Consider the following 22,729-nt stretch of genomic DNA (forward strand, 5'->3'; position numbering starts at 1 on the left):
ACTACGGCAAGGGGACCCTTTATCCCCGATTCTTTTTAACATTATTGCCGATATGCTGACTACCCTCATCAACAGAGCTAAGGGTGAGGGCTTGATTTCTGGAATCCCTCATTTATGATCTTGATGTGTCTAAGGCTACTAATCTAAAGCTCGTCCTTAGTGTTTTTGAACAACTCTCGGGACTTCAGATCAATTTTCATAAAAGAGAGTTATATTGTTTTGGGGCTGCGAAGGATTTTGAAGCTGATTATACTAATTTGTTTGGTTGCGAGGTGGGCTCGTTTCCATTTAATTACCTGGGGATTTCCATCCATTTTTGCAAGCTACGTAACCGTGATTGGAAAAATGTTGAAGATTGCTTTGAGAAGCGGCTGAGCAGCTGGAAATCCAAAAATCTCTCCTATGGGGAACGATTGGTGTTAATTAATTCTGTGCTGAGCAGTTTTCCAATATTTATGATGTTCTTTTTGTAAATCCCAAAGGGTGTGAGAAAGCGGCTGGATTGTTACAGGTCTCGTTTTTTTTGGCAATTCGATCATCATAAAAAAAATATAGGTTGGCGAAATGGGATATTTTGAGTATGCCAAAGATCAAGGAGGGTTAGGCATCTCCAATCTAGAAGTAAAAAATAAATGTCTTCTTAGTAAATGGCTTTTGAAGCTTCTTTCTGTGGATGGTGTTTGTCAATCGTTTTTGCGTAACAAATATCTCAGTCAAAAACCACTCTCTTGTTAAGGTCCGCCCCACGGATTCCCACTTTTAGAAGAGACTGATGCGGGTCAAGGATCTTCTAGGTTACTTAGTATGTAGACCGGTTTCATGTGTGGCTTGTCACACTTTTTGATCGTGTCATGTATTTACAAATTGTCACAAATAATATAAGACTTTATACCGTATGCATCTTAGATGCAGAGGCCGGAGGTAATAAAACTTCCAATTTTTGAGCTTCCAATTTCTAAAAGAATTGGACTTCTTGCCAGCAGTCACGACTTTCATGAGTTCTCCTTGCTCACAACCGCATCTCTCACCAAGGTATAAGAGGTGCTCGGCAGCAGACAGAGGCCTGAGATCACCCGCTTTATTTAGCATAAAAGTTAGCTCTGAAATAATTCACGCATCCTGATGTTTTGCCTAAAGCGTTGATACCAGCGGCGCAGAGCTGCAGCAGTGTTACGAAGTTTTTGATGAAGGATCTGGAAGGCCGAGGCTGCAGACAAATCGGGCTTGGCCCAAGCATCAGACACCGTAAGAAGGAATCCAGGTAAAGTTGTCCAGATATTTTTTAACCTGAACCGATGACAGGGCTGAAAACCGGCATTGGTGACAAGAACCAAAGGGCAGTGGTCAGAAATATTTGATGAGGCAGCATTGAGCAAACAATTTGGCAGGAAGGAGCTCCAGGCAGCATTGAAAAGGACACGGTCCAACTTTACACATTGGATAGCTAATCATTTGTCCAAGTGTAGCAACGGCCATGCAGATACATCTCAGACAACATCAAGTCATTGATGAATTTCTCAAAAAGCATTCATCATCCCTCTGAATATTCCTATTATTTTTGTCAGAGGCAGAAGCAATAAGGTTGAAATCCCCTGCAAGAACTAGAGGTTCGTTGATCTGAATCAGAACAGCACGCAGATCCGTGATAAAACTGAATTTGTCAGGTATGGCTTGCGGACCATAGACGTTGATCAACCAGAATATCTAGCCAGAAGTTCTGTCCATGAATGTGATAGCAAGCAAGGACCGAGTACTGCTGCAATTAAGAATCTGAAAATCGGTGTTGCACCAGACGGTGATAATGCCTCCTCGAGTACCAACTGAAGCAACAAAACTGAAATTGTCGAACTGTGAACCGCAAATCTGCTTGATACCATTAAGAGTAACATGAGCAAGCTTCGATTCTTGAAAGCAACCGATTATAGCATGCTGATCAGACAACCTTATTTGCAGCGCAACGATGTGCAAGGGAGTTAAGCCCCCTGACATTCCAAACTAGCATTACACAATGATCCATGACACAGTTGCAACTAATGATAACTAGATGGACGAGCGGACACATCAGACAGCAGCAACAGCCCTGACGCCCGTCCCCTTCTTCTTGTCTGCGCCTCTCTGCGCCAAGGCAGTCAAAGCAGCAATATGAGCTTCAGATAGGGGCTTGCTGAAGGACTCGGTCATATCTGGCAAGCAAGTCAGCATCATCAGAAGCGGCGTCATCAAACACCAAACCAAGCTTCCTGCAGATCAAACGCTTGGCCTTGTCCATCATGTTGGCAGGGACCACTGTACTCTTCGCCGCCAGGCAACGACTGTGGCGGAGGGTAACAAAGCTTTTCATCGGCCGCCTAGGTGGAGGCGGGTTGGGGGCAGCAAGCTGAAGCAGCCCGGGCATGATTGCCTCGGCGACGCAGTGGAGGAAGTCACCCAGGGACGGCGGCCTAGCTGTCGTGTCCGTGGCTGCCATTGAATTCACAGAATGCGGTGGAGGAAGATCTCGAATTTAGTCACTGATATTGTCCATGTCAGACAAACTAATACTCCCTCTGATCCAAAGTGTCTCAGATTTAGTACAAAGTTAGTACAAAATTGTACTAAGTCTGAGACACTTATTATGGATCGTGAGGGAGTACTAGTGTTGCTCTTCCAATGACCAACTGAGCATATACGTTCGTGTTGAAATCACAGAAATTGGTCCTAAAACATCCAGAGCAGTGTTATTCATGACATTGAAAAAGCCATCTAGTCCTGATGTGATGAAGCACATACACTTTGCTCAAGACATGAAGAATTTGTAAAATAGCGTATATACTAACTACTAGAGCTTATCCGGCAATAGGTGGTTACTGTAGCTTATCCGGCAACAGAGTTAGCCTGTGTAGTTGAAATCCTAATCTCTTTGTAAACCCTAACTCTTGTTTTTTGACGGAAATGCCTTAGGTCAAACGACCTATTGCAAGATATTATTAAAAAAAATATTCAAAGCATATTTACATCCTTCTAACCAAGACGGTTAGAAGCAAAAAGAGGACAAAAATAAGAAAATCAGCGAAAAACTGAGATCCAAGCATGCAAACTCGCATATCTCTTTCTTCTGGACCTGTGGAAGACCAGGTTAATTTCCTCTTTGAAGATTCTACGGCAAGTGTAGAGGGAGGGAGATATCCCATTAAAAATAGCATCATTTCTGCACTTCCAGATACCCCGGCATGCTAATGTGATGATTTCCATATGGAATGGCACATTGAGTTGCTCCTTCAGTGCCTTGAAATTTGCATGTACATTATTCTGAGGATGAAAGCGAGGGCACAGATATCTCCAGCAGGCTCTAGCAAAAGGGCATTGGAAGAACAAATGATCTCTAGATTCATGAGCTTCCAGATGGCAGAGCACACAGGTATAAGATTGGAGCTGAAAAGTTTTCCTTTGCAACATGCACCTAGTATTGAGCCTATCAATGATCAGGAGCCAGCCAAAGAATTTATGTTTCAATTGTAAGCATGACTACCATAGCCAGTGAAAGGTATCAGCAATGTCAATGTGCTCAATGAAGGTGAGATAAAGCCTGGCAGTGCTAAATTCTTTTGGTGAACATTTAAGGCTCCAAACATCTTGATCCTGAGTCAATTCCAGTTGATCTAAAGTGTCAGAGAAAACCTGGAATTCCTCAAATGCCTCAATGGAAATTGGAAGCTGAAAATGGTCAGTTCTGTCCTGCATCTGAAGCAGCTCCTGAACAGTTATATCCTTGTTCCATGCAAAGGAGAAAAGATGAGGCCATTCTTCACAAGGCAGTGCATTTCTCCAATTATCCTTTCAAAATAGGGTGGTTTGGCCATTTTGAACCACACAGGAAGATGAGGTCTTGAAACACTCCAGAACTTTCAGGAAGTCCTTCCACTAGAAAGATACCTGATTAGCACATTTGGAAGGATTTCCATAGGGATAGTGGGAGCTCCAGACCAATTTAACCCATGGAAGATCAGCATGGTTGAAGAATTTATGGAGATTCTTACAGATCAATGCCTTGTTCTGTAAAGCAAGATTCAGGATACCCAGCCCCCCTTCCTTCTTGGACCTACATACCATCTCCCAGGTAGCAAGGGGAGGATTTCTCTTGGTGATTTCTTGACCACGCCAAAGACAATGTCTTCTATATTTATCAATTTGATTGATAACCCCAACAAGAAGGAGGTAGGTACTCATATAGAAAGTGGGAAGAGCCCAGAGCAATGAATTGACAAGTTGCAACCTGCCACCATATGAGAGCATGGAAGAGAAGCAAGTTAATCTCTTCTCAATTCTCTGAATGAGGGGGAGAAATTCCTCAATCTTAGGTTTAGTGGTGCCAAGGGACAGACCAAGATAGGTGAAAGGGATGGAGCCAATCTTGCAGGCCAGGATCTCAGCCAAAGCCTGAGTTCTTTCAGGAGCCATATTGATGGCAATCAAACTGGATTTGTGGAAATTCACTTTTAGGCCTGTTGATGCATGAAAGCCAGTGAGAATATGCTGCAACTCTGGAAGCTGAGTCTCATCTGCTTGCATAATAATCAGGGTATCATCAGCATATTGGATGATAGGGAAATCTAAGCATGCATCCATCTGAATAGGCTTAGTGAGTCTACCCTGCCTCAATGCATCATTAATAACTGAATGAAGAAGGTCAGCCACAATGACAAATAGCAGAGGTGAGAGTGGGTCTCCTTGCCTAACTCCTCTTTTGCAATGGATAAGTTTACCAGGTACACCATTAAGGAGAATTTGGGAGGTAGCAGAATGCAAGATAGAACTGATCCAATTACACCACCTGTCACCAAAACCCATGGCCTGCATGATCTGTAATATAGCAGAGAACTCCACTTTATCAAAAGCCTTTTCAAAATCAAGCTTAAGCACCACCTCTTTCCTGGATTTATGACAGGCATGGAGGTACTCAAATGCCCAAGCCAAACAATTCTGAATAGTCCTGCTTTTAATGAAACCATATTGATTCTGATGGATAATCTTCATGATGACAGCCTGAAGCCTATTAGCAAGCAACTTGGTGATCAATTTAAGTGTGCAATTCAGAAGGGATGGGTCTGAAATCATTAACCCCATCTGCAACATCACTCTTAGGGATAAGAGTGATATAACAAGTGTTAATAGCAGCCAGGGAGATATTGCCAGAATGAAACTGATAACATAGCTCATAAAAATCAGCTTCGATAATGTGCCAACATTTCTTAATGAAATCTGTATTGAAGCCATCAGGACCTGGTGATTTGTTAGTGGGGAGATTCTTAACAACCTCATCAATCTCTTCATGAGTGAATGGATTTTCCAAGGAAGAGAGATCAACTTGATTATTTAAAATAGCATGCAGGTCAAAAGCCATCTGATGACCCTCAGCTCTTCCGAGTCTATCCCTGAATGCATTCCAAAACAGAGCAGCTTTAGTCTCATGGTCATACACATGTGAACCATCATCTCTAGGGATGCACGCAATTTTATTTTTCCTATTCTGAATAGTGGGCAGAGAGTGAATTTTTTTTGGAATTCTCATCACCAAGCTTAACCCATTTAATTTTCCCTCTCTGTCTCCAGTAGGCACCCTGGGAGTTATGGCAGGACTGGAGCTGAGCTTTGCAAGCTCGTCTGAATTCAGACTCTCTTTGAGACAACTGTCCGTCCTCTTCCACATTATTCAGAAGCAAGATAACATCATTCAAATCATCAATTAAAGAGTTAATATCAGATTTGATTTTAGTCCATTTTTTCAAAGCATTCCTCACTTCTCTAAGCTTAGCAGAGATCCTTTTGACAACATCCTCAATGTGCCATTCTTTATTCCACACTGATGCAACAAGCTGCATAAAGTCAGGGTGGGTAAGCCAATTGTTCTCATATCTGAAAATTTGTGATCTTGGAAGAGTGGTACCAATTTTGATAACATAAGGAATGTGATCAGATGTGGGTTTTGCCAGAGCATATGCCTCAGTGGAAGGATAGTTGAGAGTCCAATTCATGAAAGTGAAAAACAAGTCAAGTTTCTCCAATAATGGATCCTCTTGCATATTAGTCCATGTATATTTTCTACCAGTGATGGGCAGTTCCACCCAACCCAAGTTACTGATACATTCATTAAAACAAAACATATCTGGGATATGCCCACCAGGCTTATTCCTATCATCAGGTGATCTGATGAAATTAAAATCTTCCAAACCGAGCCAGTCCAAATGGGGTGAAACATCGATATTGTTAAGCCATGGTGATGAAATCAGGTGTCTGTTCATCATAGGATGGGCCATAGATGTTAGTAAGGACCCATTTTTTTATTGGACGAGAGACAGGTAAACTCCACAGAAAGGGAAAAGTCATTCATATGTGAGAGAATCCCATCAAATTGGTTGCCATTCCAAATGGTGATGAGGCCTCCAGATCTGCCATGAGCCAGAAGGAATTGAAACTTATTGAATCTTTTGGGACAGAAATTTAGGAGAAACCTGCTATCAAATTCAGATTTCTTAGTTTCTTGCATGCAAATGATAGAACAACCACTTTCTTCAATCTTATTCCTAATATGAACCCATTTATCCTTCCCATTCAACCCCCTAATGTTCCATGACAAAATTTTCCAATCCTGTGTACTCATGGGAGAACATCTAAATTTGGTGTCTCAAACACCCAAACAGTTGCAAACCGAGTTTCAGATGCAACAACACAGGCACCTTGAGTGCAACGAGAGGAAGGGAGTGTGCAAATATAGTAAAGATACATAAAGTCTCTTACATAAATAAGCTTGCACAAAAGAGGTAACGAAATGTCTCTAACATCAATGTCACTAACTGAACAACTAACAAAAGCAGACTGTACAGTTGGGGAGAGCATCACCATCTGATACTCAACTGTGGAGCTCCTTATAACCCACACCACAAAATCAACTATATTATTCTTATCCATCCAAGTCCAGCCTTCACTTCTTCCCCTTCTTGGTTGTGTCACATCTGCAACCTTGGGATTAGACTTCTTTTTTGGCACCTCAGAGGAGGTGGCCACATTTGCCACAAGACCAAATCTCTTAGACAAGTTTCTGACCACTCTTTTAGGCACCTTAGGTGGTTTGGCAGCACATGCCTGGCAATTCTTGTCAATACATTCAGGTTGCATGAAGCCTGCCATTCTCTTGCGAACCCTCTCACTTCTTCTCACCTCAGTGACCACAATAGGAGGTTTCCTAGCCCTTCTGACTCTGAGTGCAGAGGTGGTAACATTGGGTTTGGGTGTAGCCAGAATCTGCTTGTGAGCCTGTGGAGTGGAAAATCCTTGGCTGCATTCACTAGCTCTAGTAGCCAACTTACAAAATGGCACCACAGTTTTAGAACACTTCTCAGGCAGAGTGAAGGATCTGGTCTGATTCTGTCCTAGAAGGAAAGCCTACCAGATGTTGGAGAGCAGAATTCTCTTGGCCCAGTTAAAACTCTCAAGTGAGATCAGTTTAGTAGTAAAGTAACCCAACCAATGAGCAGTGATAGTGACAGAAGCCAGATCAGGTGAAGAAGCTCTGAAGAATTTATCCCATAGCATGGTACCTTCATTAGAGACCTCAAGCTTCTCATAATGTGGCATAGTGAGATGAGGCCCATTCAGTGCAGGGAAATCATCCAGAGAGTGAAAAACTTCAGGAATGTTGACCCTTCCCACAATCAGATCATGATTATTGACAGGATCAACCTGATTAAACTGATGCATTTGCTCTCCATTTACAGATCCTTCAGAACTAATAGCAGGGGCATTGCTACTCAGTGTGAGGGTGACAGCACTATCATCATCAAGTTCCTCAATATCAGCCAGCATCTGATCCATATCCATTGCAGGATTTACATTGCCCAATGGATACAAATTCACCTGCATCAGGTCTGGGAGGGGATCATTGTTCCCATTTCCTTCATTCTGAACATGGTTAGCAGGCCAGGCAAGCCAGTCAGCATGGAAAGGTGGAGGCTGCAGTGGTTGGTCCATCTGAAAGGGAACCAAGGGGAGCCGATGAGGAGGTGCTCCATCAGGTGGTGGCAGATCTTCATCAGGGGGCTTTCCACCAAGCATACTCTGGTTCAGGATATATACAGGGACTGACCAAGATTCATCATGAACGTCATGTCCATGAGACACAACAATGCTATGTGGAATGTGACCCAACTCAGTAACTCTAACTTTGATAACAACCCTCGCCGTATTGCTGACAACTCTATCCCAGTGAATCAAAGTACCCCACTTAGCAATAGCATTAGAAAAGTGTTTGGAATCCCACAAATCCGGTGGAAAACCAAGCAGCATCAACCAGACTTCTTGGTTATAGGTAAAAGCACGCCAATTAACACCTTTGTTATGCTCACAGAAGGTAAACTGGACGCCATTATGCACATGAGGACTATTACGAACGAGCCAATCCCGGTCACTAACAGACATGAGGCGGACATATGCATGGCCAAGTGGGCAGCGATGGATAGCGTCGGTCTGAATTCGAAGGTGACCCAGCTCAGTGATGGCACCTCTTGTGAAGTCATAAGGCGCCTCGGGGTCCGGCGGCGGTTCAAGGTGACGATGGCTAGGTCCTCGCTGGTCGCCGTGATGGAGCCGCTGACATGGTAGCGGCACCGCTGTGGTCGTCCCGGCACCTCCACAATGTCGAAGAGCCCCGAGCGGAACGACATCGGGTCCACCAGGAAGTTCGCCATGGCCGGAGCGGCACCGGCGACAGGGGACGGCGATGAAGGTGGCGAATGGGGTTTAGTTGATGGGACAGCAGGGGAAGGCAAAGGGGCAGTAATAGCATTAGAATACTCGGTGAAGGAATTAAAAACCCGGACAGGTGGAGTTTCCTTTTGTGTGCCCTCATCAACCGTAGATCTGAACCACGTGTCAAGTGATCCCGGTGGCCACGCTGAAACCGGTATCTCCTTGAATTTTGGCCAAAAAATAAACCTCGTTTTCCTTCCTCATTAGCCGATTCCCCTGATTCCATCTCATTAATGTGCATCCGACAGAAGCGAAATATATGGCCCGACCGAAGGAAATATCGGCAGCAGACAGCATCGCGGCAACGGGAAAAGTGGTGACCCGGACGCAGACAGCGCGAGCAATTGGGCCGAGGCCCATCAGTAGGATTAGGGGCAGGGTCTGCGGCCTCTTCAAGCTCATCAGTGGGACTTGAATGCACGGTAAATTGCCCACCGGGCTGACCGTTGGAGGATTCGAAACCCGTCTTCCCCATCTCCGGCGCCGGCGGAAATTGCAGCCGCCGGAAAACCGATTGGACACTGATCAAACTGGACTCTTTTTCCTTGGCTCTAATCTCCATCCTCCTCTGATGTTCCGCCTTGGAGCGAAGGATTTCATCCGCTGAGTAACCACATTCAGCAAGCTCCCTCTCCGCATCAAAGTCCCAAGAGGCAATAGAGGCATGGGGTGATGGAGCGGCAATTCTCTCAAAAACCGGTTTGTGTCCAATTGGGACGATATTAGCCCCTGAAAGTGGCGGAGCTGATCTCCCCTGAACACTAGAAATTGTTTGAGCAAAAGATTTACTTTTGGGTGACTTCCATGAGATCGATTCCTCATGAACCCAGTTCTCATATTCCTTAACTAAATTAGGCCCTCCAAAACCCCACAGATGAAAATAGACCACAAAACTAGCATAGGTGTAGGAGATCAAACGGGCAATGTGAAAACCCACAGACTTAAACGAGACCGAGAAGCAGAAGGTGCGGTCCCGAAGGTGCAGAACACGAAATTCAACGGCCTGTCCTCCCAGGCAAGCCTGAAGCAGAAGACTCACCGTGGTTTCCTCCAGACGATAGCGACAGCGGCCGAAAGATGCCACCATGAAGAAGTCGGGCCTGGAGGATGCGGGAACTGTGATGGGAGATCTCCAACGCTTCCATAGCTCCCGTTGGAGCTTTTCACCCGGGCGCATGTCAAGCCCAGAGAGATCAGGCAGTGTTGACACCGGCGGTGGACTTGCCACCGGTTCCTTACCCGTGGGGGGCCGCCGAAGAGGGAACGGCGGCATTCTTTCCATGACGGAGAGATCAAGGGAGGCTGCCATGGCGTACGGGCCCAGGCCACAGCCCGGGGAAGTTAGGCCACCATAGCCTCAAAGCTCTCCCGTTTCCTCCAAACAGTTTTGCTTATGAATCACTTGGTGTGAATTGTGGTCGATGTACCCTAACTCTTGTTATATAAACTAGTACAATGCCCGTGCGTTGCCACGGCCTGCACACGAAAATTCACGTTTATAGAAAAGGCAACATAGTTTGGTGAAACATGTTAATTCACATCTATTAGTGCAAACATCATATGTATCATGCAGACTAACGAACTAACATGATATGCTAGAAACTTTTAGATAGAAGTGTATAAATTGATGCAAAATGTATTAATAAATCTAAGCTGCATGATAGTTTGGATGATGTTAATACTCTCTCCGTTTCATAATTCTTGTCTCAAATTTGCCCAAAAATGGATGTATATCTTCTTAAAAAGTGTCTAGATACATGTAATATTTCGACAAGAATTATGGGACGGAGGGAGTATTAAAAACATGGAAATGCCAACACTCCATTGTAATTTGACATCCTTTTGGTATACTCAGAGAGCTTCAACTGCAGTCCTGCTACATCAAGCCTTCAAAATAAGAATTGAACCCAGTTACAGAAAAAGAAGAAAAGGAAAATTTGGGGCTGTTTCTGCAGTTGAATCTACAAGTTGTAAGTCCTTTGCCAACTGCTCATCAACACATTTTCTGTACAATGAAGTATTTTTTGCACCAAACATCCCTTGTTCTTTATGGTGCTTGATAATATTAAATCTGAAGATAGCCAAATTATCAGAAGCTGATCAAGGTTTATGTATAATCAGCATAGCATGTATACCAAAGGTAATCAAGTGTAAAACCAACCTCCATTCTGGATTGTCGGCATAGAATATAGCTTCCACCAAGTCAGCAATTAGATGGAGGAGCTCCACCCGCTCCATAGCAACCTCTACCCTGCAATCCCAAAAAAGATGAGACACACTAAATCTAAATTTGCCTTTCTCACCACACTGAAAGAGATCTCGTGAAACAGAAGCATAAACACAATAAATATAACCCCACAACAGCAGTAATCACACTTAACTCTCACCTGAATCGCCTGAAGGCATTATACCCAGGAAATTCGCAATCTCGGCCAAGTCTGCAAAACTCCAAGCATTCCACCAAGAGCACCACATGACATGAAGCATCTCAAATGCAGAGCAGCTAAATCAGAGCATGATTCGAGAAATCAAGGGACGTGAGGAGGAGGAGAGAGCACCTGATCTGGAGGGGATCTCCAGTGATGGCTGCTTCAGGGATGGAGAGGAGGGGGCGGCGGCCAGAGGAAGGGGCATGCATCAGCGATCGGAGGGGGAGGAGAGGTGCCATGTGAGGAGGAGGAGAGACGCCATGTGATGTGAGGGGAAGAGAAGCTCCATGGTTGGTGAGGGCGAAGAGAGGCGCCGTGGCCGTCGATGCGCGGGCCTTCTGCTCTATCTCTCTCTGGCAAGGAGAGCGAAGAGATGGGGCTTCCAGTCCCTACGATGGAAAAGGGATAAGGTGGGGCGACGCGAGGAAGCGCGGGGTCGGGGCGGAGGCGACAGCGACCAATGCGGCGACCGGCGGTGGCACACTGGACGGAGTTGGGGCGCTTCCGGGGACCTGCAATGCACTGCAGTGGGAGGGGGATGCGCCGGTGGAGCAGAGTTAGTGGAGGCGGTAGTTCTGGTCGGCAGCACAGCAGCGGGCGAGAAAAAAAAAAACGCTTCGCGGGTTGAATTAGAAAAAGCTGAATGGCTAAATTGCAAAACGAACCGACGTATTTTAATGTTACGCTTGCGCCAAACCAAATACTTTGGCTCAGTACCAGAGCTAGATTCAATCTATGCGCTCTCCCGTTCTGAGCTAGTCGGAACGATCTCGTACTCTGTCGGTGCTACCATGTCCGTGTTGACGCTCGGCGGTCTCATCAGCGTTCGGCTGAACCGCGACAACTTCCTGCTCTGTCGCGCGCAGGTTGAAGCAGCTCTTTGCGGACCGAATCTTTTCGGCCACCTCGACGGCACCATCGTCGCCCCGGACGACATGATCACCGAGGGCACGGGCGATGCTGCTCGGCACATCGTCAATCAGGCCTACATGCGCTGGTTCCAGCAGGACAAAACTGTCCTCAGCGTCCTACTCTCCTCGATGACGGAGGGAATCCTGGCGCAAGTCACCAGGCTCAAGACTTCTGCTGAGGTCTGGGCCGCCCTCCTCGCCATGTTCTCGTCTCAGAACAGAGCTAGGACGGCTCAGATCCGCTACCAGCTGTCCAACCTGAAGAAGAAGAACATGTCAGCGGCTGACTTCTTCCACAAGATGAAGGCACTCGCTGACACGATGGCATCGATCGGCAAGGTGCTCGACGACGAAGAGGTCATCGGGTATATGCTCGCTGGACTCGACCTCAGTATGAATCCCTTGTATCCTCTATAACCACACGTGCAGAGCCTGTCACGCTCAATGATTTTTACTCGTACTTGTTGAGCCATGAAACTTGCATTGAGCAACTCAGCTCAACCATGGAGTTTCAATCGTCCGGTAACAGCGCAACCCCACACGGGAACAACAACCGCTCCCGCTCCTCCAGCCGCGGCGACCGTCGCGACCGCGGTGACCGCGGCTAGGCGAACCTCGGCTACCAGCCCCAGAACTGGGGCCAGCAGAACTCCGGTGGTGGCTCTGGCGGTGGACGCCCCAAGTCCAAGTGACAAATCTGCCACAAATACGGGCACGACGCGCTGCGATGCCACAATCGCTTCAACCACGCCTACTCCGTGGAAAGCTCCCGCGCCGCCAACTCTTCACCAACTGGCTACCATGTTGATACCAACTAGTATGCCGACACTGTCGCGACCGATCATCTCACAGGTGATCTCGACAGACTGACCATGCACGAGCTAGCGCTACACCGGCAAGGATCAAGTTCAGGTCGCCAATGGCGCGGGTTTGAAAATTTCGCATATCGGTCATTGTGCATTGCCCGGCTCTTCTTCCTCGTTGAAAATTCGCAATGTTTTGCATGTCCCTAATATACACAAAAATCTTCTTTCTATTTATCGTCTCATCTGCGATAATGATGTCTTTGCTGAATTCCATAAATACTTCTTTTGTGTTAAAGACAACGCAACGAAGAGGGTTCTTCTTCTCGGTAGAAGCAAGGGTGGGCTCTATCCAATTCTTCTGCATCGTGGCTCCTCGTCATCCAGTCGGCAGTGTTTTGCCAAGCAATGGCATCAACGGCTTGGTCACCCTTCTCCCGCTGTAGCCGACACCATCCTTAGGGCAAATGATATTGCACGCTCCTTAGATTCTTCAGTTTGTGATGCTTGTCAACAGGCAAAGAGTCATAACTTACCCTTTCCTGATTCGAGTCGTGTGTCTAAATTTCCTCTTGAACTTGTTCACTCGGATGTCTGGGGACCTGCCTGTACATCTGTCGGAGGTTTTAAATACTATGTCAGTTTCGTTGATGATTTCAGTCGTTTTACCTGGCTTTATTTGCTTAAGCGGAAATCTGATGTTGAGGCTGCTTTTCATAATTTTCAAGCACATGCAGAACGCACGCTCAACACCAAAATCAAGGCCTTCCAATCTGATTGGGGTGGCGAATATCATCGACTTCATCAACACTTCGAGACACTCGGCATTGCCCACCGTGTCTCCTGCCCACACACCTCCGCCCAGAATGGCATAGCAGAACGTAAGCACCGCCACATTGTCGAGACATGACTTGCCGTCCTTGCCCATGCCTCTCTTCCTTTACGCTTTTGGGACGAAGCTTTCCTCACCGCTTGTTACCTTATTAATCGCATGCCTTCTAAAGTTATATCCAATGACAGCCCCATCTCTCGCTTGCTTAATATCACTCCGGATTACTCTTTCCTTCGCACTTCTGGATGTGCCTGCTGGCCATACCTTCGCCCGTACAATAACCAGAAGTTGGAGTTTTGCTCACGTCAGTGTGTCTTCTTGGGCTACAGTAGCATGCACAAAGGATACAAGTGTCTAGATCGCTCTACGGGCCGTATCTATATCTCTCGCCATGTTGTGTTCGATGAGAATGTTTTTCCTTTTGCCTCCGACGCTCCTGGCTCTCCTTCCGATCCATCCACTTTTCCTTCTGCCGAGCCGGTCGTGCACCTTGACTCTATGCGTTTTTATCATCCTGTCAATGCTAACAATGGTGCAGGACCTGCCACTCCCGTGGATGAATCTGGATCGGACGCTCCCAGCTCGCCGGATGCCTCGACCCCTGCGACACCAACATCAGCATCTACTCCTGCCGCGATGCCTACCGCGGAAGCCGGTCGCCCATAACTCCTTGCCGCGACGCCTGCCGCGGCAGACTCCACCGCCGCATCTCCTGCCGCGGCAGCGGAGTCGCCCCGGCCGGACGCACCTCCCTCGCCCCTGGCCGTGACTCCACCATCCCCGCCGCGTTCCACGGTGGTCACGCGACTCCGCAACAACATTCGCGTGGTCTTGAAGCCAACCGACGTGACGATCCGGTAAGATCTGACTCACCGGGTGTTCCTTGCAGTGCCATCGTCGCATTGCCTCGCCCTCTCTGAGCCGTCGTGGCACGCTGCCATGGAGGCAGAATTCTCTGCTCTCCAGGCAAATGGCACCTGGAGTCTAGTGCCTCTCCCTCCCGGGTGGCATGTGGTGAGCTACAAATGGATCTTCAAAGTTAAGGAAAACTCTGACGGCTCCATTGAAAATATACAAGGCACACCTAGTCACTCGCGGCTTCACCCAACGCCCGGGCATCGACTACCTCGACACGTTTAGTCCGGTGGTCAAGCCAGCCACCGTGCGTCTTGTTCTGTCCCTGGCCGTCTCCAAGTAGTGGCATCTCTGCCAGATCGACGTCAGCAACGCGTTCCTTCACGACATGCTCACCGAGGAAGTCTACATGCAGCAACCACCCGGGTTTGAAGACTCGCAGGCTCCGACTCACGTCTGCCGTGTCCACAAGTCCCTCTACGGCCTGAAGCAATCACCGCGTGCCTGGTATGCTCGGCTCAGTGACAAACTTCAGCAGCTTGGTTTCGTTCCTTCCACCGCTGACACCTCGTTGTTCATTCTCTCTCATGGCTCGGTGACGATCTACATGCTGGTTTAAGTCGATGACATTGTTATTGCCAGTTCCTGCCCCCGTGCAGCCGATCGCCTCCTGCTGCCACTCCAAGCCTCCTTCCCGATCAAAGATCTTGGTCCCCTGCGATATTTTCTCGGGATTGAAGCTACGTCCACTTCAGGGGGAATGCACTTGTGCCAGCACAAATATGTCATGCACTTGCTTCACTGAGCTCACATGGAGAACTGCAGGCCCGTGTCTACTCGCATGTCGGTACAAAAACCTCTTGCCCGTGACATTGGCACACCTCTCCAGGTTCATTATAGAAGTATGGTTGGCGGCCTCCAGTACCTCACCATGACACGCCCCGATATTTCCTTCGCCGTGAACAAAGTGTGCCAGTACCTTGCTGCCCTGACTGATTCACATTGGGACGTCGTGAAGAGAATTTTGCGCTATGTCAAAGGCACTGTCAAAATTGGCATCAACATCCGCCGCTCAGACTCCAACCTTCTTTGCGTGTTCACTGACGCAGATTGGGCAGGCTGCGCCGATGACCGCCGGTCTACTGGCGGCTACGCCGTGTTCTTCAGCCTGAATTTAATATCGTGGAGTGCTCGCAAACAGCCCACTGTCTCACATTCCAGCACAGAGGCGGAGATACAAGGCACTTGATAATGGTGCTGCCTAAGTAACCTGGGTGCAAGCTTTGCTAAAAGAACTGCAGATTCCTTAGCCTCGACCCCCTGTCATTTGGTGTGATAATCTCGGTGCAACCTACTTGACTTCTAATCCAGTTTTTCATGCCCGCACCAAGCACATTGAAGTGGATTTCCACTTTGTTCGTGAGAAGGTAGCACTTGGTGCTTTGGAGGTTCGCTTTGTCTCCTCCGGCGATCAACTTGCAGATGCATTCACTAAACCGGCGACCAAGCTTATGCTTGACAAGATGAAGTACAATCTCAACCTTGGAACCTTTGGTCGAGATCGAGGGGGAATGTAAAATAGCGTATATACTAACTACTAGAGCTTATCCGGCAATAGGTGGTTACTGTAGCTTATCCGGCAACAGGGCTGTTAGCCTGTGTAGTTGAGATCCTAATCTCTTTGTAATCTCTTTGTAAACCCTAACTCTTGTTGTATAAATACAAAGCACCGGAAGGTATGTTACCCTTGCGCCAAACCAAATACTTTGACTGAATTCAATATTACCAGTTCTGGAAAGTTTTTTCACTGACTATATATGGATGGGAAGATATCACAAAACTGTCAAGGCAGTTTGCAATCCACACAAGTGCCTTTAGTCAGTCAAAATAGAAGAGCCTACTTTGTGCGGCAATAATTGTTTCGCTTTGAACTTGCAACTGCACCAACTTTGCTCAAGCACACCATCTCTGGCTTTGTATCTGCGATGCGCTAAGAATAAAACGCCGCTATCTGTATCTCCATTGCCACATCCATTCCAATTTAGAATCTTCATTGTGTATCCAAGGCAACCTTGACTGCAGCAAATCCGGAAATAGACAGGCAGAGTCGCAGAGAGATAGTACCAAGAAGGGCATAGAGGCTAAAACAACAGCAGGAAAGCAAAAATGGACCAAATGCAAAAAGGAAGCTCGCATTCCCTCCCTTCCAAAATACGATGAAGTTTCCAATTTTGCAGTCTCGATAAGCAATTTTGACTGTTAATTTTTTTATGAATATGCAAGTAAATGATTATAAAACCGTATGGAAAAAGGTAAATAATTATAGAAAATAGCAGGAACCATTTTGAGGAAGATCATCTGATCAACATGATTAGTCTCGCCTTTCCAGGTGCTGTAATAGCTATTTTTGTTAAATAATATGATTTTATTAATCATTTTTTTAAGAAGGGAAGGAGGAGAGAAAGAATAAAGAAAAAGGGAAAGAAGAAAGGCTAGTCGGCCCTCGCTAAGCCGAAAGGCCAGTCGGCCTGGGCTGGGCCAACTGAGGCCCCAGTCGGCCGGCAGAGAAAGTGCCGGGCTCCAATCGGCCTGGCCCAGGCCGACTGGGCCTAATGAGCTTCGGCCAGGCCGATTGGGCCTAATCGGCCTGGGCCAGGCCGAGGCTGTATTATTTCTGAAATTTTTGAAAAACGCGTATTATTTTCAAAAATGATTAAAAAAATCGTATTATTTAAAAAAAATTAGCTATCAACTCGGTTCATAAATCCACACCAAGCATCGGAAATGAAGAAGATTAATTGTTCACGTACCCTGCTTTGAATACGAACAGGTGGTGCTCTCGTGAATCGAATCACGGAGGGATTCGAGCCCTCTGCTGGTGCCTTCTTCATCCCACTCGGATTTGAGCCCCGAGATGAGGCGGAATGCCGAGCGTTGCTAGCCATGGTAGCGGGCTGGCGTCGAGAGCAGGCGAGAGTACCGTCCAAGAGACGATGAGCTCACGGTGAGGAGTGGAACCGACCCGAATCAAGAAGAACTGCGGAAACCCTGGATGCGGGTTGGTCATTGCTCACAAGGCTCGCTCGTCCTTCTTCTCCCACTCTCCAAAGTCTCAACCTTGGTTACAGTGCCGCTTAAATCTTTAAACCCTAACTCCTGCAAGATGGGGAGCCTCCTTCGAGCTCAGCCCATTTTGACCATCCGATCTGTGCACCGTTCGATCTCAACCATCCGTTCTGCGGACCCGTTCGATCTCAACCATCCGTTCTGCGGCAGTAATTAGTTTACGTCCAGACCATTGGAGGTGTGTCAAATTGGTCAAAATTCTATAAACTGCATATTTGGTCCTAATTATATATAAATGGTACATTTATGGTCCTAAAAATGCTTGATAAGTCGTTGACCGGCTACTCGGCCAGATGGCACGAAGGTTCATATGATATGTGTCTACCATGTCACGAAGTTTCAACTCCAAATGAACCTACTATATGAGTGGAATTGAGTAGCAAAAAAAGTACCCAAATTCTATATTAATCATATAATAAAATTGTTTATAATAGATTATTTATTTTCTAGACAACAAAAAAGTTACAGCTAGAAAATGGCACTCCTTCCAATGCAAATTACTTGTCGCTGTTTTTTTCTAGACATGCGTGTATCTGGACGCTTCCCTATACAAAGATGCGACAAGTAATTGTCCAGTGTGTCCATACATGTGCTAGATGTGCTAGATAGATGCGTCTACATATATTGATCATCTCGATATCCGACGGATACGGTATTGCTAATATCAGATGGATGTGGATTATCCTCCATTTTTTCGGATTGTACGAAATCCTTAATTAAAATTACTAGATGATGCCTCGCGCGTTGATGCGGAAACATGTTTAAAACAAACGTATAAAAAATGCTTAAAATTAACTAAAACTAATGAGAAAGTATGTAAAATATTCTTATTTTACATTTTAAAACATAAGAAGTATGTGACAAAGTGGAGTATAAAAAGAAAAATACTATTTTCCAAAAAAGAAAACTTGATTGAATTGATGAGGTGGCATGGTTTGAATTGATAAAATATTACAAAAATTTAAATGAATACATGCATTGCTTAAAAAAAATACACGCATGACTTGATGAGGTGGCATGCATGATTTGCATGTGGTGAGCCTGATGAGGTGGCATAGTTGCATGTTGAGAGAAATCATGTAGTGGGGTCTCTTATTTATATATAGAAGATAATTTGCATATGGTGAGCCTAATGAGGTGGTGAAAGGGCATTTTCCTCCCTAAGTGTTTTGGTGTTAATAACAACATGACTCATGGACTAACAGTGTGCTCGAGTGTTTCAGATTTGAGATCAAATAGCACAAGACGGTTCATTGCCCTCAAAAAGGAAAGAAGCGTAGAAAGATTTACGGCTTTTTATTTATATTGAGTCGTAAGAAATCCGTAACGCTACTGACTTCAAGCGGTAGTGGAGCGGTACTACCGCTGGCGGTATTACTTCTCTACTACCTCTCTACCACCCGGCTGCGCAAAATACACATAACGGTCAGTGTATGAGGCGCACTTTAAATAGGAGTCGTCCCCTACCTCTGGACGGCTCCTCCACCGAGCTATTCCTCTCCTCCCCAAATACAAGAGCTTCAAATTTCTAGATCTCCCTCCCTAGTGCTTCCCCACTCTTGATTCTTTGAGGATTGGAGGAGAAGATCTTGATCTAGGGTTTCACCAAATTGAAAAGTTGATTTCCCTGGTTTCCTTTGTGGATTTTGTTACTCTTGGGGTTTTGGGATCCCTAGTCGGAAGGTGTCTCTTCAATCTTGTGAGGAGGCACTTGAGGATTCGGGAAGGAGCCTCCAATTAAGTTGTGGAGTTGTGCCCTTCTCCTTGTTTGTAAGGGTTCAACGTTCGCCCTCTAGGAAGCCACTAGTGGAACTCACCTCACCTTTGTGGTGTTGCGAGAGCTCATCCCACCTTTGTGGTGTGGTGAGTTGGAGAATAGAGTGAGCCTTTGTGGCGCCTCTACCTTTGTGGTAGAGCACTCCTCCAAACGGAGACGTACACCGACCCTAATAAGTGGAACTCCGGTGAAATCTTCGTCTCCCCGTGTGGTATCATTCTTGCCCCTTTACTTACTTGCTAGGCTTAATTGTTTATCTTGTGCTTGAGCTATTGAATCATACAAGGGGTGTTCATCATTTAGACGTTTTAGTGAACCCATGTATTGATGCTTGTATCCTTAAAAGTGAAAAGAAAAAAGAAAATTTGTTAGTCGGCTATTCACCCCCCCCCCCCTCTAGTTGACCATACCGATCTTTCAGTTGGTATCAGAGCCTCGTCTCTTAAATAGGGCTTAACCGCCTTAAGAGTATGGCCGACGTGAGTGAGGTGGTTGGAAACAAAGCTATTATGGGCACCAAAGTGAGTGACGTGTTGATTAAGCTTTTGAGATATCTTACAACGTGTTGATTAAGCTTTTGAGATATCTTACACCACCCATACTCATCGGCGTTAAATCTGTAGTGGCCAAGAGCATAGGCGGAGCCAGCGCTCTGGCAAAGCCTGGGCACCAGACTGAACAAAAATGCTTTGCGTACGACGTTTCTTGTCTGATTTGCGTACCACTTTCAGATCTTGCGTCTAGCGTACATGCAGCGGTTAAATCAAACAGCCATGGGCAATCGTCGTACGAGTGTAGGACACAAGCACAACAAAAAAAATTACTACCAAGTAACGGATATTCGATGCGTATTAAGGAAATATAAATACTAATTTTTCCATTTCAGAAAGAAAATCCACGATAATCACAATTAGATCATAGTAGTGGTACATGAATAAACACAAAATGCGATAGCACCACTGGACAATACGCCACCGCAACTTACAACATGTCGGCAAGAAAAATCTAAAATCCAATGTCAAGCCGCACGTCATCAAGTCACAAGGTAATCTAGAGAGAGAGAAATATTAGTCAAGCATACATCTTTCATCGGATTGGGGTTTTTTCTCGCCTGGGAGACTAACGGGCAGGTTCTGGTCGCGAGGGGGGGAGGACTGGGACGAAAGGAGGAGGGGAGACCACGAGAAATCCATCGGCTTCTTCTTTTTTTTAGAGGAAGAGATCGATCGGCTTCAGGCTGCCTTCTAACGATTCGCTGGGAGAGGACCGTGCCCAACTGTCAAAGCCCAAAGGAGAAGAAAAGCCCAGAGCCACGGTTAGAGGCCCAGAAAGAAAAGGAAGGAGAGATAAACGTCCCGTGGCCCAGTCCGGACAGAACAGATGGATCTGTTCGACGGTTCGTCGTCTTCGGGGGCACAAAAGGTTCCAGAGGGCTCGATCCTTCGCCATAGCTTGCCGGAGCTCCGGAAGGAAGCGGCACAGAGCCCGGGCACGTGCCCGTGGTGCCCCCACGGTGGCTCCGCCCATGGCCAAGAGAATTAAAACCAATGTTCCCACTACATCAATTCCGTGTTGCCCAAATTCTCATCCATTAAGGAAATGGACAAACCGGGTGTGGATGCCGAAGCTTCAAATTCTAAGTCTAATACTAGTGATGTGGGAGCAAACCATTCCCAAGGAATAGGTGGCTTGGGGTCATATGGTAAGGTGTCCTCGTCTCATCATTATGCATTCCCTTTCATTTACATGCCTCATTTTATCCCTCAAGGCCCTCCACCAAAACTAAATGCATCTAAATTTACTAATTGGTTATTTTCTTTGAGATCATATATATTTAGAACTTCAATAGATTTATGGAGGATGGTTACAATCCACATGATCAAGAGAACTTATCTCCGAGAGAGTATATTGATTATCAACTCAATGCAAGTGCATTGCATATTATTCAAAAGTCTCTTCAAGTGGAGAATCTTCCTCGTATCCATTTGTGCACCACCACCAAAGAAGTTTTGAATTATCTTGTGCATTTGTATGATAGTTCAAGTGTCAAGCGATCCAATCTTGAAGTTATCCAAGATGAGAGTGAAAACTTTGTCATGCTTGATGAAGACACTCCCGAGTCTCTTTTCCGAAGGGTCATGGCTCTCGCCGTGTCCATGAAGGATCATGGGAGCCTCGACATAAACGATGATTGGATCAAGCAAATGTTTCTCAAGGCTATCATCCCCTACAACAAGACAACATCGGTGATGATTCAACAAAGGACAAACTTTCACACCATGTCTCCTAGTGAGGTGTTGGGAGAGTTTGTTTCTATGGAGATCCTCAACAAGACCGCCGACAATGTCGTTGCTCATGCCCGGGGACTCAAGGACACAAACCTTGCTTTGAAGGCTAAGGTGACACATCAAGAAGAAGAGGAAGAAGAGAGAGAGGAAGTGGATAGTTGTCCCGAAGAAATACAATATGCTTATAATGAGCATATGGCTCTAGCTTCAAGAACATTTTGGGACAACAAGAAGAACTTCAAGCCAAGTAACTCAAAGTATATTACAAGCTTAAAGCCACAAAGTGTGTTGGTAGCTCAAGAAGAATACTTGTCGGGAGATGATGAAGAAGGACAAGATGACGAGGTAGTGGGAGTGGCCCTTGTTGCCATTTCCACTTCCTACTCAACTTCAATGTCCCTATTCGACTCGCCCAACGAAAACAAGAGCTTCATCAACAAGTGCCTCATGGACAAAGGTAACATTGTAACTCCTTCCAATAAAACAATCATGCAACCAAGTGTATCTTTGATGAATTGTGTGGAAGAACAAGATGTGGCCAAGGTTGAGGTAAATGGCTTTGATAAGTTCATGGCTAGGTTAAAGGGAAAGACCAAGAGGTATTTTGAAGCCCTCTTGGGACAATTAGATGAAGCCAATGCCCTTCTTGAAGAGAAATAGGAGACCATCATTGAGAAGGAAGGTTTTGAACGTGATACTGCGATTGAGATCGTGGAGCTCTCTCAAGCTCTGGAAGAAGAGCAAGCAAATAGAGAAGCTATTGAGGAATCTCTTACTTTAGATATTTCTAAGGTTAAAGGTTCTTATAAACATGCTATGTCGCTTGCGGATGAATATTTGGCTAATATTGCAAATATTGAGGATGGCCATGATAGACTCCTGGAGGACTTTGAGCAACTTGAAAAGGACCACAAATCCTTGAAAAGT

General features: G+C 46.0%; 1 protein-coding gene and 1 pseudogene across 4 annotated transcripts; one reads left to right on the plus strand and one right to left on the minus strand.

Moving 5' to 3' along the window:
• Nucleotides 1–1,038: 1,038 nt before the first annotated feature.
• On the minus strand, nucleotides 1,039–11,810 carry LOC104582798. 4 transcript variants are annotated; one of them, XR_002962880.1, is made up of 4 exons: nucleotides 11,169–11,809; nucleotides 10,943–11,032; nucleotides 9,821–10,852; nucleotides 1,039–2,697 (listed from the first exon to the last, which is right to left on the minus strand). XR_002962880.1 is itself a non-coding variant. In XM_010233647.3 (4 exons), exons 1-4 carry the CDS (start codon nucleotides 11,447–11,449, stop codon nucleotides 10,578–10,580), a joined length of 342 nt encoding a protein of 113 aa, XP_010231949.1. In that variant the 5' UTR covers nucleotides 11,450–11,810; the 3' UTR covers nucleotides 10,398–10,577. The 4 variants fall into 4 exon arrangements, 2 of the variants coding, with proteins under 2 accessions (XP_010231949.1, XP_010231948.1); XR_002962881.1 differs by having other exon boundaries at nucleotides 1,043–2,460; XM_010233647.3 differs by lacking the exon at nucleotides 1,039–2,697 and having other exon boundaries at nucleotides 10,398–10,668; nucleotides 11,169–11,219; nucleotides 11,340–11,810.
• A 650-nt stretch (nucleotides 11,811–12,460) lies between these two features.
• LOC112271260 lies at nucleotides 12,461–12,591 on the plus strand (annotated as a pseudogene).
• The last annotated feature ends 10,138 nt before the right edge of the window (nucleotides 12,592–22,729 follow it).

The sequence above is a fragment of the Brachypodium distachyon genome, chromosome 2, assembly GCF_000005505.3.
Source record: "Brachypodium distachyon strain Bd21 chromosome 2, Brachypodium_distachyon_v3.0, whole genome shotgun sequence".
Classification (NCBI taxonomy): domain Eukaryota; kingdom Viridiplantae; phylum Streptophyta; class Magnoliopsida; order Poales; family Poaceae; genus Brachypodium; species Brachypodium distachyon.

Coding starts and splice junctions, on each gene's coding strand:
- LOC104582798 (XM_010233646.3), bottom strand. CDS start 11,449: ATGGCACCTCTCCTCCCCCTCCGATCGCTGATGCATGCCCCTTCCTCT. Junction 11,033..11,168: donor AATGCCTTCAGGCGATTCAG/GTGAGAGTTAAG, acceptor TTGGGATTGCAG/GGTAGAGGTTGCTATGGAGC. Junction 10,853..10,942: donor GCCGACAATCCAGAATGGAG/GTTGGTTTTACA, acceptor GGCTATCTTCAG/ATTTAATATTATCAAGCACC.